Genomic DNA, 16,630 nt, shown 5'->3' on the forward strand with positions numbered 1-16,630 from the left:
GTACTTTTGTCTTCTGTTTCGCTTCCTCTACCACAACTGCTTTTTGACGCACCCAAAATCATCTACTTCATCTGGTATGGCAACAAAAACCGTCAGGACGGCGCCCCATGTCTGTTCTGCCCTTTTGCCCCTTCGTTCGCCAAAAGTACAACGAAATGTCCTCATGTCGCTTCTTCTGTCCGCATCGAAAGGTAGGTCCTGAGCTGTTATGCTGTAACAACGTTGCGAAAGTCAGTCAGTCGCTCTTACACAAGGTGCCTACGACGCTGCTGTCTGCATCATCCTCCTGAGTATGCAAGACCCCAAAATTTCTCCGGATACCTCTACATGGACTAAAAGATGCAACTCATGGTACCATGTCTCTCTTCGCTTCGTTGCGTCGAAAATTTCACCGAGGATCTCCGATGCTTTTTTCTCTCCTCTCCGATCCCAAAAGTCGATGGCCATTATCCTATGATCAAGAACATGAGACTTTGCCTGTTTTCATAGAATCTTTGACTCTCCTGTCGGATGTGAGCGCGTGCGCATAGCCCAAACCGGTACAAGTATGTTGGGCGTTCACGAGCAGGAGTTAATCAGCAAGGAAGAGTAGTATAAAGTATCAACACTTGCTGTTTCATTCTTTCTCCGTCATGTCCACATTCAGATAACGAAAGCCAGAATGGCGGTTTGGCATGTCAACAAGCAACTCCAAGTGTGTCATTTCTGCGTGTCGCTGTCCTCTAAAATTCTGCTCAAGCTCCGTGATGCCTGGTTGTTCTTTCTGTTCTCTACAATAAGATTCCGTCGGCTATGTTCATGAGTTCATCGAAAGCTGAGTCCGATTTGATCGAACGAGCGCGGTTATAAATATTCACTGTCTAGTATGACTCTTCTTCTCCCATCTTCCTACTTTACCAAGTCTTAAAACCATTACGCAATGGATGCATGACGAGAACATTTATTTGAGCAGAGCTGGTCATGCCTCTGCCGGACTTCCCGCCCTCCTAAGTTGTCTTCATCAGTCCGCATGTATTTGCCCTGTGCCTCCACCAGAAAGTGGTAGGGCATCGTCAAATGTTCGTCCTTTCGAAATACAAAGTGCCCACATGTGCGCCGGATGTGCTCTGGCCTTTCTGTGCGAACTCAAAGCAGAGCACTGTACATAGCATGATATTGCTCCTTCAAAACCGCTGATATCGCACATGTGAATCCCGCCAATCATCATCGTCAAGTCTTCACTTTTGCATTCATCCCAATGACTTGAACAGTGAAATGGTTTGAGATTTGCACTTGTCTAAAAGCCGGAAACAAAGCAAATCATGTTTCTGCCGCTCTTCGGCTACTTCGCAAAGCGTGCGAGATGAACTCCATGTTCTGCCTTCCCCTGTGCCGTTGAGAAACGATAAGCACCGACATGCATGTCCTCGAAAGCTGACCAGAACTGGCACCACGCAGTGGTGTGGTATTGTTTCTTCTAAGAACCAGATCACAATAAGATTTGTCCTCGCTTCTTCCGTCTTCCTAAATACTCCGGGCATCCTCGTAATAAAGTCCAGTGTCTGTCAAAGCTTAAGAGAAAGTCTTTCAACTTTTCATATGTATGCTTGGATGCTCTGTTCGTCTGGATCGACGTGCATTTTCTCTTCATGGTCGGGTCTGTGCTTGCTTCCAAACGCCAAAAGAACAAGCCAAGCGCAAGGATGACGTTCTCGGGAGTAGAACGTATGGTACAACACGAGGCTATGAGAAGGTATAAAGCACCTCTTTCTCCCTTCGACCTCTGCTTCTTCCAGCGCACGTCACTCTCTGACAACCTCAAAAGACTTGATTGAACATCTCATGGAACCAAAAGCGCGAAGACGGGGTGTCATGTGTCTGTCCGAGCTCTCTGTTGCCCTGAAAACAGCTCACTGTCATCCAATGTTCCGGCTTGTCTGTTCTTCTATAAAGCTTGTCATTGACGCTCTATGTGTTCGAAAAGCGATTCTTGGCAGCTACATGACCGCTGCGTGCAATCACTGAAAGTCGCCACCCCAGCGTATATGATCTGGAGCGCGTCTCCGCTGTGAAATAGCCCAGGAAGAGGGAAGACTAGTGCCAAAGTCTGCTGAAACGTGCTGAGCGCAGTGTCATGTTTTTGTCAAATCGTGCATTCATATCATTCGTCATGGCCGTGGCTGCCGCTACAAGGCTGGCCTCTTTGGCGTGTACAAACCGAACATCAAGCCCAAAGAAACACATCGCCACCGTGGCCTACAAGTTCCTACAAGTTACTCCCGCCGCCCTTCTTCTCGCCTCCCAGAAATGGAAAAATGTGCCCCAACCCACCCCCTTCATCTTTCTTCACCGGCGCCAACGTTCTCGAATCTGCATCATTCGTCGGCCGCAGCTCCTCTGTCTCCTCTTTACGCACTTCTCCAGGAATCTTGCGGCCCATGTGGTTATCCAACCACTTCTGCTGGTGCTCACCAAGCTTGAGAGTCTTGTCAATGTCCTTAGTGAGCTTATCAACTTCATCCTGCAACTGTTCGTCCCTGCTCTTCTTGACCTCCTCTTTCGTCTCAGGGATGAACTGTCCTTCCTTCTTCGTGCCTGCCCATAGCGACTCGAGTTCGTCGCTCCACCCCAGTGCACTGGCTAGTTCCTTGATGCCGGCATCGCAGTCTTTCAGTATGAGCACGTCATCGGGCCGCGAGCCCAGGTTGCCGACTTGCTCCATGTTGATCAGTAAGCGCGGGACGGACTCGTTGACGAAGCCTGGTAGCGAAGCGAATGGGTGCACGGAGAGGGAGGTGCCGAGGACGATGCACAAGTCTGCTTCGTCGAGGAGGTGCCTGTTGTCGAAGAACTCGGAGGGTAGTTGTTCGCCGAAGAAGACGATCTTGGGTTTTACGAGGCCGTTGCAGCTCGAATCGACGCAGCGTGGGACTGTCTTGTTCTCGATGTGTGCGAGCATCTGGTCTTTCGGGTAAGACTTCTTGCAGTCTATGCACGCTTGACTCGAGTAGGGTCAGTGGTGTTGTGCGGTGTAGGGGGGGGGGAGGGGGGCGTGAGGGACGTACTCAGCGAAGCTGCCATGCGCCTCGATGATCTTGTCGCCAGGGACGCCAGCTTCGCGCTCCAAGCAATCGATGTTCTGGGAGAACACCTTCAATAGCAGCCCCTTCTGATGCAGCAGGTTGATAAAGGAGTGTGTGATGGTCGGTCGGTATTTCCCGGGATACAGTTCCTGGGCCAGCGTGTAAAAAGGCAATGGGTTCTCGCGGAAGAAGGAGAGTTCGAAGACGGCTTCAGGGTGTGGGAGATTGAGGCGCTCGAGGTTCGCATAGAGGCCGGTCTCTGGTGAACGAAAGTCGGGTATCCCAGCAGACGTTGAGATGCCGGCGCCAGTCTGTGGGGATGTTAGCAAGCTACGACTTCTCCGTGTGGATTTAGTCCTTACAAGAACAACGATCTTTTTCGCCTTGCCCGCTTCAATGTACTTTGCCAGCGCTTCCGTTGTGCGGGCGCTCAGTGCGAACGGCCGTGTGGATGGGTCCACCACCGTCGATTCTTCATTCCCCATTTTGCGTACTCTGCCCGCCTGGCCTCTATTCCTGTTCTTCGGGCGATTCTTCTCTGCTTTGTCTTTGCGCCGCGGCTTACCCTCGTGAGTTGCGCGGTACTCTTGACGCTTGCGACCTATGGTGAAGTTGTTGACAGGTGAGGGGAGTTATATGAGTACAGCTAAGAGATTGGGCTACTTGGACGAGTTTGCTACTGCTAGGTGTGGAACGTTGAACCGTCGACGCGCCTGGCTCACAAGAGCTCGAAATGATCCCGAGCCATTAATGGAGCTGATAGCGGGGCTGCGTCATTGTTGCGGCTGACCAATGGGAGCCACTGGAAATGGCAGTCTGGCTTTCGACATTTGGCTGTGGCATTCACCAGATAAAACCAAGTTAGTGAGGGTGACTTCATGTGTGGAAGCAATATCGCTATGTGAGTACAAAGGCGCGCGGAGTCTCTGGGCAGAAACTTGTGGTCATCAGGGTACTGGAGGTAGCTGCAGTGAAATGTCCATGGAATGTCCAGGCCGCGCACGTAAAATGTGACCACCATGTGCACTGTTATGTGCACTGTTTCTCGCCCCACGCATCATGGCCTGCAGCTTCGACCTGTGCAGACGGCCTGTCAGGAGTCCGCGAAGGCGGTAATGCAGTTCTTGCCTGTCCTTGGGCGGGCCGCGCGTTTGGCATCACTGTGCACGTAGACGAGCTTGGCGAACTTGGAGATGCAGCTTCGCGTGTCAGTGTGAGGGAGAGGCTTCGCAGCTGCACATGCGCGGTGCCGCGAAAGCGCACAGTGTCGCTGCTGCTGTGAAGCTCAAGCTCAAGCTCGCGTCCTGTCGCGCGTCGTTCGCCAAGCCCCGGCTAGCTCCCTTTGCTCAAGCCTTTCGCCGCGCGCTGACAACCGTCTCCTAGCCATCACCTCCAGCCGGAGCAGCCCACGACCTGTGTCAACCAGCGCGTCTGTATCACTACAGCCACAGTCCCGTCTTGATACCTGCACCATCATGTCTCGCGGAGGCGGTACTACTCTCTACGTCACCGGCTTCGGCCACGGCACCCGCGCTCGCGACCTCGCCTACGAGTTCGAACGGTACGTCCCATAACGCCATCCTCCCCCACACGAACGCCGTCGATATCGTCGTCGCATCCTCCCTTCGACCTTGTCCGCGTCTGTGTTGGTTGTCGTTCCTGGCTGCGCTTTCCTGTTGCGCGCGCCGCCAGCCTCGCTCCTTCCCTCCAGCGCTCGTGCGCCTGCCGGCAGCGACAACCTCCCTCCGTCGCCCTTTCCGCACCGCACTAGAGGCCAGCCATCTCTAACACACTTCAAGGTACGGTCGCCTTGTCCGCTGCGACATTCCGGCCCCGCGCTCGGCCTCCTCTCGGCTGTGAGTGTCTCCTTGCCTGCGCCCACCCGATAGGCGCTAACAGTCCAGCAGCTTCGCTTTCGTCGAGTACGAGAGCCGTCGCGATGCCGACGACGCCTACCACGAGATGCACAACAAGCGCATCGGCCGCGATGACTTGTTGAAGATTGAGGTGCGTTTGCCTGTTTGACTACTCAGAGCCTTGGCTGATGACGATGCGCAGTGGGCCCGCACACCTCCCTCGGCATCATGGCGCTTCGATTCCGGCCGTGACCGCCCCCGTGGTGAGCGCGGCAGCGACCGTGGCGACCGCAGCTCCCGCGGCGACGACCGTGGTGTCCCATCTCGTGGCGACCGTTCTCCTCGCCGCCGCAGCGTCTCCCCTCGCCGTGACCGTGCTGGCTCTCCCCGCAAGGACCGTGAGCGCGATTACGACCGCCGTGACCGTGACAGGTCTAGGAGCCCCGTCGATGGTGACCGCGAGATGAAGGATGTCCGCGACCGTGAGGATGACCGTGGCGAGCGTGGCGACCGCGAGCGTGGTGACCGTGAGCGTGACGAGAGGCGCGAAGGCGAGACTCGTGCCGCCGGCGAAGAGCGCAAGGGTATGACTTCCGATCTGGCTTACAACGACTTTATCTGACTAGCATCGCAGCCGACTCCCCTCCGCCCCCTGCCGCACACGAAGATCTCGACGTGGCCGAGTAGAGCTAGCAACTGTCGTGCTTCGCGCAGGCAGTGCTTGGGCTGCCCGTCTGTCAGTTCATTTGTATTGGCGTGTCTTTCACTTTCGAGTTGCTACATGCGTGGGTTCCCAAGTAGCGGGAAAACGGTCAAGGGCCCTGTCTTTATCGGTGATGGTCGAGTTTACTCGCGGCCATGCACTACATTAATCAATGCGCAGTCGAAAAGTCGGATCGGAGTCTTTCTTTGGCGAGTCGGTACCTGCGATATCCTATTCGACGCGGTTCGGTCTTGGGCCCTGTCCACCTTCATCGGTCGATCGGTCGATATCGAAGCGGTCGAACTCGGTACCTCGGTTTTCTGTACAGTACACGGTCGATCTCGGTAGCACGAACTGTTCAATTCCCAACACCTCTCGATGCACCCCGACCCTCGTCCTCATCTCGCCCCCGTCCCCGTCTTCGATCCTTGACCAGCATTCTCACCACTCCCGATGCGAAAATATATTTCAAGGTTTGTATATTCCAACATGTCATATATAGCTTCATCGACTCTCGTGATTGTGACATCTACCATGTGCAAGCCTCAATCTAGATATGTTGGGTGCGAACAAAATCAATGCATGATCTGCTACTTCTATCCATGTGTAACGTGCACGATGCCGATTAGACCTGTATAAACACCCATATCTCCAGACTAGCCTAAGCCGTTCTCACAGTGAATAAGGTAGCATCAGCAGGTTCGTGTGCTATGTAAAGCACTGGGTTGCCTCAATGCACCATGACGCAGCATCGCGCTCAGTGATCTACAATAAATCGCACATGTTGAGATTGAGGTCCCCTGGGCATTTTGGAAATCTCTCATACCGCAACAGGTCAGCCTCGGCCTCGACCTACAAGCAAGGCTACCACGGCGCAATCACCGCAACCACATCATCCGCACCGCCGAGAAAGACGGTGCCTTTCTTACCTCAAGCCGGGGATCCCGAGTCCTCGAGGTCGGCTGCGGGGCCGGAAGCATTACCATCAGCGTACCCCAGGGTTCAGTCACCGGCGTTGATCTTTCTGAAACTGTGCTCGGGCAGGCGCGCGAGCACCTTGCATCACAGGAAGAGAAGGAGCTTGTTGGCGGCGAGGTGGATTTTCGTGTTGGCAATGTAGTTGAGGGCCTAGAATTCAAGGACGGAGAGTTCCCTGTCGTGTTGTGTCACCAGACGCTCGTACACATCCCCGAGCCCGTCAAGGCGATGAGGGGAATGCGAAGAGTGTGCAAGAAAGGAGGGATCGTCGCGTGTCGAGAGGGTGCTTGGGCCGTTTCCGTTTTACGCTGAGCTCCCGGGTCTTGTGGCGTTTCATGGGTTCCTCTCGGTTTTGGTCCACGGCCCCGTCCCGCCATCACCATCAACGAAGGAGGAGAAGGAGAGTGCAGGCGTGGTGAGTTGGAATCTAGCCCACCCAGATGTCCACCCTCATCCACGAGTCACCGCTTGGGGAGCAGAGTCCAGGCTTGGGCGCGAGAGGCGGGTTTTGATCCACTGAGTATTAGGAAGCGTGCGAGTGTGGAGGTTAACGCGAGGCCTGAGCAGCGCGAAAGGTATGGGAATATTGTGCTTGGGAATATTGTGCTTGGGAGGACTGAAGAGGGGGGCATAGAGAAGCATTTCTGAGACTTGGTGCGAGTGCGGAGGAGACGGATAAGATGGCGAGGGATCGGAGAGCGTGGGTGGTTGTGTTTGCGAGGTCTGAAGGGAGGCTGGATGCTAAGTTCTGATGACTGAACAAGTTTCGGGACGAGTTCTTATCGACACAAAAGTGAGGACATTCACACGATGTTATGTGAAAGAGTGCTGGACTCATGAGATACCCACTGGATGTTTTCTAGGCCTATTTGTGGTGCTCGGCGGCTGTAGTCAGCTGTTCTTAAGGAACGCAATGTTGGATGCTGTCGCCCTAAGCGGTTGTGTCATCTCTCTCGCGTCTGTTCTGAAGGAAGTGTACGATCGAGGTCCGCAGTAGAAAAAAACGGTATCTGATGTCCCATAGCACTGGATCCCAGGAGGGCAACTGGAGGCCCCATACAGAGACCGGCCCTTTTACGGTCAGACATTCCATGAACGAGGAAAGGTAATCGACGTCCTTTGCTCTCCTTACGTATTCGTTTCGAACTGAAACCACTTGATAGATGTGAGGTCTCGGCATGTGACCATGGGTCGACAGCAGAAGTGACCGGAGCAGAACTTGGGAGAGGACCACGATAGTAATGAATCTCACTCGATTCAAGAACAAACAGGACCACTAGATCAGTCAGCAGTCACTCGAACCGTTGATAAGGCGAGCAAACACTATACCAGTAGCTTGACGCGCACAGTCTGTCTGCTGAGCGTATCGATATCACAAGACCGCACATTCATGTCCATCATTTCCTAGATGTGCGCCGAGAGTACCCGATTTAAGACCTCCCAGATAATGAGAGATCATCAAAATCTGCTGCTGACCATCTCCCTCTGCTTACGTAGCAATTTGGCTTCGAAATGTCTGGGGCAAGAAGGTTCCTTTGTAAGCATTGGCACCAGTCCCAGAAACCTTGAAGTCTGCGTCTTCCACATGCTCCTCGTCATCTGAACTCTACTCTTTATGCTCGTAGCGATGCCACCTGCTATGAAACTTTGCTAGCCGGAAATTCTCCGCTAGCTCTTCGAAACAAAGATGTCTGGGATCCGCCGTACGCAGCTCTCTCTCTCTTTATGGAGAAGGAAATCCTAGTATGACACGGATAATAATGAGCTTCGACGCGCTGTCAGAGCTACATGGGCAAACGACATGTTGGAAGCGAATGCGGTGATTTTTGACGATATGGTGGACGAGCATTGTGAGGTCAAGTCCTTGGAATATCGAAGTCGTATCTTCTATTTGAAGCTTTGTCTTTCCAAGCCTTGCGCGCGTACGATGTTGCATTCTATTATTATCGGCGCAGTTTCGTCTTCTCTTGTAAGCTGATGCGCTGGAGTGGGTACGGCTGCAGGATACGTCCGCGGAACGACAAATCCTATAACGAATTACCCCAAAGCCGACTTCGCCGATACCGTTTATTTCGCAGTCGGAAGTGCTCATTTATTCACATTCTGGCTGAGATGCCGGTCCTGACAATTCCTGTCAGCTGATAGTGCAGGCTGTTCAAGACAAGATCGTATCTACGCTCATATTACATGGTGAGCATACCATGTCACATGCCTGTAACTGCCTCTTCGAAGGCAGTTGTACCTTCGTAGACGGTAGACGTGAGCGAAGCGCTTGCGTTCGACTTCAAGAAGTATAGAGATGGGTTATGGCTGCGATGATCGTTGCTGGTACCTTGCAACGAAGAATCGCACAGTTGTCTAATGATCCGGAGTCAGGACTGTTAGTGACTACAACTCAACGTAGGAGGCATTCAACAAGTGGGATTATACGTCGGCTTTTCGTTAAATGGCATGTGATTGAGCTACTTCCCTTGAGGGTTTCTCAATCCATCATATGTATTCGGCTAATCTCGAGCCTGCTGTTGCCACGTCGATAGAATTCGTGGTTCCGAATTGAACTCAGTCGTCCTCGGCGGGCATCACTCGTGGGACCTAGTCTGATATTACGCAGCTACCGCTTCAAAAGACGTCATGCCTTACATAGCAGCGTTGCAAGCCTGCAAGCCGCCAATAACAGAAAGCGTCATCAGTGGTGAGATGGCATAGATGATCTAAAACAGGTCAGTCTACAGTCCTATACTGAACAACAGATAATACTCACAGCCAAGAACTTTGCAATAATCATCTTGTCCTTGTGCTCCGCATCAGCGACATCGGCAAGCACCATGACCTTCATCGCGCTGGGTCCCGCGGGCATCAACATCATGGTGAACCACAACATAGGGTTCTCGGGTAGCCAGGAGGTCTTCGCAACGAGGACGTATACTAGAGCCACGCTAATACTGGTTGCTGTTAGCTAACTCCCATACATAAATCGAGAATGAGGACTCACGCAGGCCAAATGAAGTACCTCACAACGGCGACGATTGCGACGGGCATCCAGTTCAACTCTCCAGTGTCTTCTCCACGTTTCTCCTTGCGCAGCGCTTGCGCGAGCTTGACACCAACTACTACAACTTGCAGCGTAACAAACAGTTGGCCGACATTCTTGATACTCTGAGTGAGCCAAGCGTTGAAGTAGCCGCCATCGTTACTGTCGGCGAAGAAGAGCGTGTGCAGAGGAGGAGCAAGACCAATGGTCCCACCAATAATAGCACCAATCAAAGGAGGCGTCATAAAGTTGTAGACAGAGGTGATGGCGATCTGAAGGAACGAAGGAAGCTTCTTCATGGAGCAGTTAACGACGCTGTGAGTATATTTGTTGGCTTTGTGCACGCGATGATGGACTGCATGGGGCAGAAGAGAGGTCTCCGGGGCGGAGTCGGACGATTCGTCGTCTTCGTCCTCGTCTCCGTCCTCCTGCGCCTCAGGATCATCACGGTAGCGCTGTCGTGGTGCACCATCGAGTTGTGCGCCGTTACCGTTGCCGTTCTGCTTCCTGTTGTCTTCAGGGGCATCCTCGTCGTCGCCCTTCAGCTCACTACCGCCAATGCCGAAAGTCAGAGCGTGCGACACAACAGCCGAGACCAGAAAATAGGTGCGTGCACGTGACACTGCTTCGGAGGTCTCTTCCCCAGATGATACCAGAGGGCTGAGGATGCCGGTTGTCTCCAAGGATTGAATAAGGAGAAGTGGAAGAGAGGTAGTGTTGTTGAATGCAATTGCAGGAATAGTCCAGCGTGGAAGTTTGAAGACCTTGCAGAGCACGCGACCAAGGATGATCGAGAGGACGTTATAGATGATAGCCCAAACTAATTTCACAGTAAGTAACATACTTCGTACGTACCATCACGATCAAGGATGCTTACTGATGATGGGTACGTATTCGTACGCTGTCTCAGGCTTCAGCTGGTTGCCAAGGTTGTTGATAAGCAAGCACGGCAGCAAGACCTTCACAGACGTCTTCGAGATTTTGCTTGCTGCATCTGCGTCAAGGAGGCCAAACTGAGAGAATGCTACACCGAAGCTGATGGTAAGGATGACCGAGATCGTGGCCTGAATGCCTCCTACGAGAGGCTGGACGATGCCGCTCATGGTGAACGGCTGTTGCGTTGGAAGCTGGAGGAAGGTCGAGAGGATATTACGACAGGTTTACGAAGGGTCAGCTGTGTATATCATCTCCCGTCAATCTCGAACCTAAAAGCTAAAACAATCTCCGTGCCAATGTTAGTATTCAGGTACTGTCCAAGCCAAGGGCCACAATCTGGCCGCCAATCTTTTTGGCGTTTAGGTGGACCTTTCCTGTGACGTCAACCACGGCAAGTACCAAGGGCCCGTCATGGTCTCGCACAAACGTTGTCCGCGGCTTGCAAACTTTCATTCCGAATCGAATCGAAGAAAAAATGTCAAAGATACGTCGTTAGGGATCGCATGCTGCTATACTGAAGTTAGGATGGCGCATCCGGTCGCTAGGTTGATGTACAGGTACCCGGAGAGCCGCCTGATCCGCACTGCCGTGAACATGGGATTTTCGAACTGCGATTTAGGAGGCATTGGCGCCGAGCTTCAATACGAACGTCCCGCAACGACGTCAACGCGATCTTCGATGGCTCCGAAGCGCACGCGTCAAGCCGTTGCGACCGTTGATATTGAGGTCTACCTTCCCGCGGACTTTGTTTTGAGCCTCAGGATCAGTGGGCGCGCCAGAAAGACGAGACGAAAGCAACATCACTTACGCGGCAACTGCAAGAAGAGAGATAACGTACGGCATGCCCATGAAGGACTCATCCTGTTGCAAAGGAGGCTGCACACAGCCATGCAGTCTTCAACTTTGATTACAGGCATATGTTCTGCTGGACTGTTACGTGATAGGGCCGCGATTTCCTCCCAGGTCTTTTGTTCCACGCGATAGCCAGCACCATGCTTAAGATGACGGCTTCCTCGATCTTCGAGGGAGCTGCGAGCGCCTCAGAAGTTCTGCGCAACTCTCGCCTTCCTCTCGCTCGCGCTCAAATGCACCGGCTCCCTTACTGGACTCACTGGAGAGCCAGCATCCAACTCGACATATCCTACCGGCGCACCGGCCCCAACTTCGGAGTACTGTCGTGCCAGCGTTTGCGCATCAAGCTCTGCCTTCTCACATGCCACCTTGACATATCCGGGCTCATAGATGGGTGGAGACATCGATCGCGGCTCTTTAGACTGGCTGCGTTTGTGACGGCGCAAGAGGAAGAGTGCGGCACCGACGACAAGAGCGAGGAGGATCGCGCCGCCGACGGCTATGCCAGCAATTGCCTGCACAACTCCGACAAAGACTGACCGACGTCTCACTGGTAGCAGGCCTAGTGACGAAAGAGGTCGATGTCTGGGTTACGGTGCTTGCAGCCTGTTGATCGAGTGTTAGTATTCGCGGATGCTATCCGGTATGCCTGAGTCACTGACTGATTTCATGAAGTCCGGCACAAGCCAGAGATACCGAAGTACAATGCTTGAGTGTTGTTGATCCTTTCGTACCAACCGTACTTGTATTGGAAGATCTTCACGAACACTTCAAGCGCATCAACTCCCACGCGCTGCTTCAGTGGCTTAGTACTTGCTTTCGCGATCGACTTCGGATGGACACTTCTGCTCCAGACACGCCCCAAAGAAGCGGAAGAACGACGCGACCCCGCCACCGAGCTCGTAAAATCCACCCAAGTTGTTGGCACATACGCCATCGAGGTGCGCAGTATCGCCTAGCAAGCACCCATCCTGATTACTGGTTAGTACATACAACAAATATATAGCTCTGCCATACCGTGCATGCAGGAATGGTCTCGGTTTTTGGCGAAGCTTTGTAGCAGAAACGCGCTGCCGTCGCGAGACCAGCGACCAAGAAGACTGCGAACAGCATGACGGGTGTGGTCACATCGAAAGGCGTCCAAACGAAAAGTCTTTTGACCGCAAGAATCATTGTGTTTGCACCCCGTCCGTGCGGAGCACGAAACCCTCTCACTTGACAAACGGCGATTGAGATAACGGACGTAAGTGAAGGTACCCCAAAATCCCAGAGCCTGAACATGAGGCGACCGAGGCGAATCGATGTCACATGGATACTGTACACATGGCATTACGCCCGTCGCCAAGCCATGCACCTCTTCTAGATCCAGCGAAGCTCTCCACCAGGTCGTGTTTGAAAGAAAAAAAATCCCCCAAACTTTCGCCCCGTGCTTGCCTTTCAAGATCGGCCAGCAAGCCCCCCGACAGGACTCACAGGACTTCCTCCATCCAGTTCAGCGTAGACCACAGGCGCACCCATAGATGCGCCCGCGCCAACCTCCGAGTACTGATATCTCACCGCCTGCCCGTCAAGCTCCGGTTTCTCATACCCCTCCTTGCTATCGGCAGCCTCATAGCTCGGCGGCGACATTGATCTTGAGGGCTCTTTGCGCTTGCGACGGCGCAAGAGGAAGGCAGTCAGACAGACGATGAGACCGAGGAGTACTATACCGCCGACCGCGACTCCGATGATTGCTGCGACGTTCAAAGTTGGCTTGGAGTCGTTCTGAGTTATAGGTGCTGAGATAGCGGTGCTGGTTGCGTACGAGGGCGATGAAGCCTCGTCATCCAGGACTGTTGCTATGCTGTCGCTTCTAGTGGCTGTCGTGTCTGAAGAGAGAGGTGTGGATCTTGGCATTGCAGTTCCGGCTGAGGCTATGCCAGTCAGAGTCGTAACTGATTGACTTGTGAGAGCCGTCGAGCTAGAAGGCATAGCCGTAGTCTTCAATGTGTTCTTCGGCATCCAATCGCGCAATGGATACGGCACAGAGTCGTTCGTCAGTGGCCCTCCGACTGTACCCTCACACTGCGCCATGTAGTTGGTCATGAGATCTATCTGCGTCAGCATCACTCATCACTCAAAACATGAGCGTATGAAACCCACCAGTGATATCTCCATCATCCGGACATTTGCGCACCACGCAATGGCCCCACCGGCTGAACCAGTTGTCTGGCCCCTCTCCGCTGCTGATATCGCACCAACCCTTGAGGTTATCTGGACACGGGCAGCCACTACAGACGTTGGTGGTGAAGCAGTCATTCTGTAAAAGTGTTAGCATGTGAATGATTGCAGGTGTTCTGAACGTACCATGCATATAGGCAAGTTTAGCGATGGATTAGCTGCGGTACACGAGAACTGGGCCATCGCAAGGCCAGCAAAAGCACAGAGTAGGAGAATACATAGCATTGCGAAGTCGTAGTTTTGCTCAGTGAGTGATGGACTTGAGCTGGAGCGTGGAGGTGTTAAAGTCATGCCACCTCAGATGAAGCGGCGACCTCTACCTACGCACTGCATCCGTGTATTACCCAGTTCCATCACTGACAAATGGCGAGAGCAAAGTACGAACGTAAGAGAACGTTCCACAGAATCCTAAACCAAGCATCTCCCCGTACCCACCATGCGAAGCAGCCAATGGGACCGCTCCAAACTACCTGGTGTCACGTGTACACACTACGTGAATCGTCACACCCGCTTCGTCCATGCACCTCTTCCACATCCAGCAAAACTTTTGAAGGTCAGGAGCTATGGTTGGAGGTCGTGGCTGAAGGATGTCCCTTTCACTTTCAATAGGGCCAATAGAAGAAGAGCATGTGCATCACGGTCTCACATCCCGACAAACAGTAGCAAACACAGCCTCGCGACAGCCTTGCAGGATCATTTTTGATACATGTGAACGGCGATGTGAGGACGCTGCACTGCACTGCTGCGTATGCAGGGTTAGGAGCGTCACGTGCTTGGCGCGTTGTGACGAAGTGGGGAAGTCACAACGAACAGCGTGGATGCTTGAGAGAATGTAGAAAAGAAATGGTCATTATACATTATCCTGCTCGGGAAGAATGAAAAGTCACCTTCCTTGGTGCTGTCTCTCGTAGTCATTATAAACGATCACTCTCTCGCATCTCCCCTTCTATATAGGAATAAGTTGTTCACAATGCCCGCGCAAGGTCCATCGAGTACACTGAACTACTCTGCGACGTGACTCCCACCGTACTCGTCGACCCACCAGCCATCTCTAGAACGTCCGGCGTCGGCGCGTTGTGTCGCAAGATGGTCCCAGTCGAGCTGTTGCTCTCCGCCAGAAGCTCATCGATGCGCTTCTGGAAGCCGCATCCGCTAACTCGGTCGCTTAGAATAGCTACCTCTCTGTTCTTTTCATTAGCCTTCTTGTTGGCTTTCCAGTAGAAGAAGCCAAGGCCTGCGCAGAGGATGACAAGGAGGAGGATGCCAGTCACAATACCACCGATTGCATCGGGGCTGAGGGGACGAGAAGTGATGGTGATGGGCTGAGCTGGTGTCGTTGTCGCTTCTGGGATGCTAAAGGAGGTTGATGTGATGTTGGCAAACGTGCTGAGAATACCAGAAGTACTTGTGACTAAAATTGAAAGTGTAGTCATTGACCATGAAGTCACGGGCAGCGATGTCGCAACAGCCGCAGTTGATGTAACAACCGACACAGACGACTGCACTGTGCTTGACGACGTCGCAGGCGGCGCATTCAGGAACGTCGTTGGTCTAACGACAATTTCTCCGTGCGGAAGATACGGTTCCCATTCCCAAGGCATGTCATCCCAGCCTGACTTGCCAGCCTGCCGACAGGACTCCAACCAGTCCTTAAGGAAGGCTGTGCTGATTAACGCATGACATGCACCTCATTATACTAGTATACTTACACTTGCGCTCATGCTCATCAGTGCACTCTTTCAACAAGCACTCGCTAGAGAACAGGCTGTTGGTGCCCAAGTGGTTGTCGACCTTGCATATACACTTCAGGTCGCTCTCGCAAAACGCGTCTCGGCGCGTAAGGCTTTGGTCTGGATAGAGCATGCATCTATCCGGGATCTGACATTGTTAGCAGTTGTCGAGCGCCTGAGAGGGAAAGATCATACTACGCAGCCTGGGTATTGGTCTTCTGTGGTCACCATAGCACAAGAGTTAGGAACACACTAAACTCATAAGCGTGGTAGGGAAAAACTTCGTACAAAAAGCTAGAATATGAGGTAGCACTGTGCTGCTCAGGGTGCATCGTGCTCAAGTTAAGGCATGAAGGGTGCTACAAGTGGGTCCTTCGTCATAAGCAAACGGCTTGGAGTAGATGTGAGAGAAAACAGCCCACGTAGCCGAGCTGGGATGGCGGCCAGCAAGTGCTGCACCAACCACCTATCGCCGCCATCACAGAAGAAGTATGCAACAGCCACGTTGAGGAAGGAAGTGTGTGAGAGCGTAAATGAGTGGATTCATTATCGATTACATAGATGCGTTGTGCGTGTTCACGTCATGCGTGATGGTCTCGTGCGTAAATGCGCAAATGCTATGCCCCAAACTCCGGTGTGATGCTAAAGGAACGTGGTATCGTAAAACGTGATTGTGGACGTGGAAACGCTGGACGGGAAAAGACAAAGGTCTAAGCCCACTGGACTTGCTTGTTGTATGCTGGCTTCATGCATTCGGTCTTCAAAAGATCCTTGTACTCTGATGTTTGTTAGTGTACTGTACGCCTCGTCATTATTGGACAAGTCTGGACTTACGGTAAATGGCTCCTGCTGTGCACGTCTTGTTGCCAGCGTCACCATCGATACAGGGCTGTACAGTCTGTACGTAGCGGGTGACGTCCTCCTGGGGAAGAGAGCATATCTTTGCGAGGTCGTTGGGCGCAGTGCCGTTAGGTGCGCCCGCAGCCACGAAAGTGCCATTTGTTGAAGCCAGGCATGTCTCTGCGCCGCATGTTGGGACCTGGAACTGTCTCGCAACAAGGCCCGCAGGTAGAGACCAAACAGCCGGAACGGCAGCAGCGATAACGGTGATGTAAGCGGCCGTCTTCATGTTGTTGATGGGATGATGAAGGGATGGTTGATGTGTGGTGGTGATGAGTTGAATCGATGGGTTGATGCTTCAAGATCGTCCAGGAAATTAAGAGGGTTTATGTCTTTCGCAAGCTTGGTCTATTTCGAGCTCA

At 52.9% G+C, this 16,630-nt stretch overlaps 7 protein-coding genes across 7 annotated transcripts; 2 read left to right on the forward strand and 5 right to left on the reverse strand.

The window, feature by feature from the left end:
• Positions 1-2,129: 2,129 nt before the first annotated feature.
• On the reverse strand, positions 2,130-3,892 carry BU25DRAFT_441176 (NAD-dependent deacetylase sirtuin-2; the record flags this gene model as incomplete). Its single annotated transcript, XM_033709220.1, has 4 exons — positions 2,130-2,981; positions 3,045-3,373; positions 3,425-3,663; positions 3,853-3,892. 4 exons carry the CDS (start codon positions 3,890-3,892, stop codon positions 2,246-2,248), a joined length of 1,344 nt encoding a protein of 447 aa, XP_033559871.1. The 3' UTR covers positions 2,130-2,245.
• A 645-nt stretch (positions 3,893-4,537) lies between these two features.
• Positions 4,538-5,605, forward strand: BU25DRAFT_432639 (uncharacterized protein; the record flags this gene model as incomplete). The annotated part of the gene is made up of 5 exons (XM_033708733.1): positions 4,538-4,623; positions 4,862-4,918; positions 4,970-5,069; positions 5,121-5,502; positions 5,553-5,605. 5 exons carry the CDS (start codon positions 4,538-4,540, stop codon positions 5,603-5,605), a joined length of 678 nt encoding a protein of 225 aa, XP_033559872.1.
• Positions 5,606-6,569: 964 nt separating this feature from the next.
• BU25DRAFT_345357 (S-adenosyl-L-methionine-dependent methyltransferase) lies at positions 6,570-6,911 on the forward strand (the record flags this gene model as incomplete). The annotated part of the gene is made up of 1 exon (XM_033703042.1): positions 6,570-6,911. A coding segment is annotated over one exon (342 nt), but the record flags the coding sequence as incomplete, so codon positions are not given.
• A 2,124-nt stretch (positions 6,912-9,035) lies between these two features.
• Positions 9,036-11,062, reverse strand: BU25DRAFT_412338 (uncharacterized protein). Its single transcript, XM_033706771.1, has 4 exons — positions 10,508-11,062; positions 9,592-10,450; positions 9,361-9,541; positions 9,036-9,310 (listed from the first exon to the last, which is right to left on the reverse strand). Exons 1-4 carry the CDS (start codon positions 10,731-10,733, stop codon positions 9,236-9,238), a joined length of 1,341 nt encoding a protein of 446 aa, XP_033559874.1. The 5' UTR covers positions 10,734-11,062; the 3' UTR covers positions 9,036-9,235.
• Positions 11,063-12,503: 1,441 nt separating this feature from the next.
• BU25DRAFT_412339 (uncharacterized protein) lies at positions 12,504-13,719 on the reverse strand. The gene has a single exon (XM_033706772.1). The coding sequence runs from the start codon at positions 13,501-13,503 to the stop codon at positions 12,856-12,858; it is 648 nt and encodes a 215-aa protein (XP_033559875.1). The 5' UTR covers positions 13,504-13,719; the 3' UTR covers positions 12,504-12,855.
• Positions 13,720-14,603: 884 nt separating this feature from the next.
• Positions 14,604-15,599, reverse strand: BU25DRAFT_492614 (uncharacterized protein; the record flags this gene model as incomplete). The annotated part of the gene is made up of 3 exons (XM_033711654.1): positions 14,604-15,298; positions 15,348-15,516; positions 15,564-15,599. 3 exons carry the CDS (start codon positions 15,597-15,599, stop codon positions 14,604-14,606), a joined length of 900 nt encoding a protein of 299 aa, XP_033559876.1.
• A 479-nt stretch (positions 15,600-16,078) lies between these two features.
• Positions 16,079-16,488, reverse strand: BU25DRAFT_297929 (uncharacterized protein; the record flags this gene model as incomplete). Its single annotated transcript, XM_033701938.1, has 2 exons — positions 16,079-16,146; positions 16,203-16,488. Coding segments are annotated over 2 exons (354 nt in total), but the record flags the coding sequence as incomplete, so codon positions are not given.
• Between the last annotated feature and the right edge of the window lie 142 nt (positions 16,489-16,630).

Source organism: Macroventuria anomochaeta (genome assembly GCF_010093625.1).
Source record: "Macroventuria anomochaeta strain CBS 525.71 unplaced genomic scaffold BU25scaffold_24, whole genome shotgun sequence".
NCBI classification, from domain to species: domain Eukaryota; kingdom Fungi; phylum Ascomycota; class Dothideomycetes; order Pleosporales; family Didymellaceae; genus Macroventuria; species Macroventuria anomochaeta.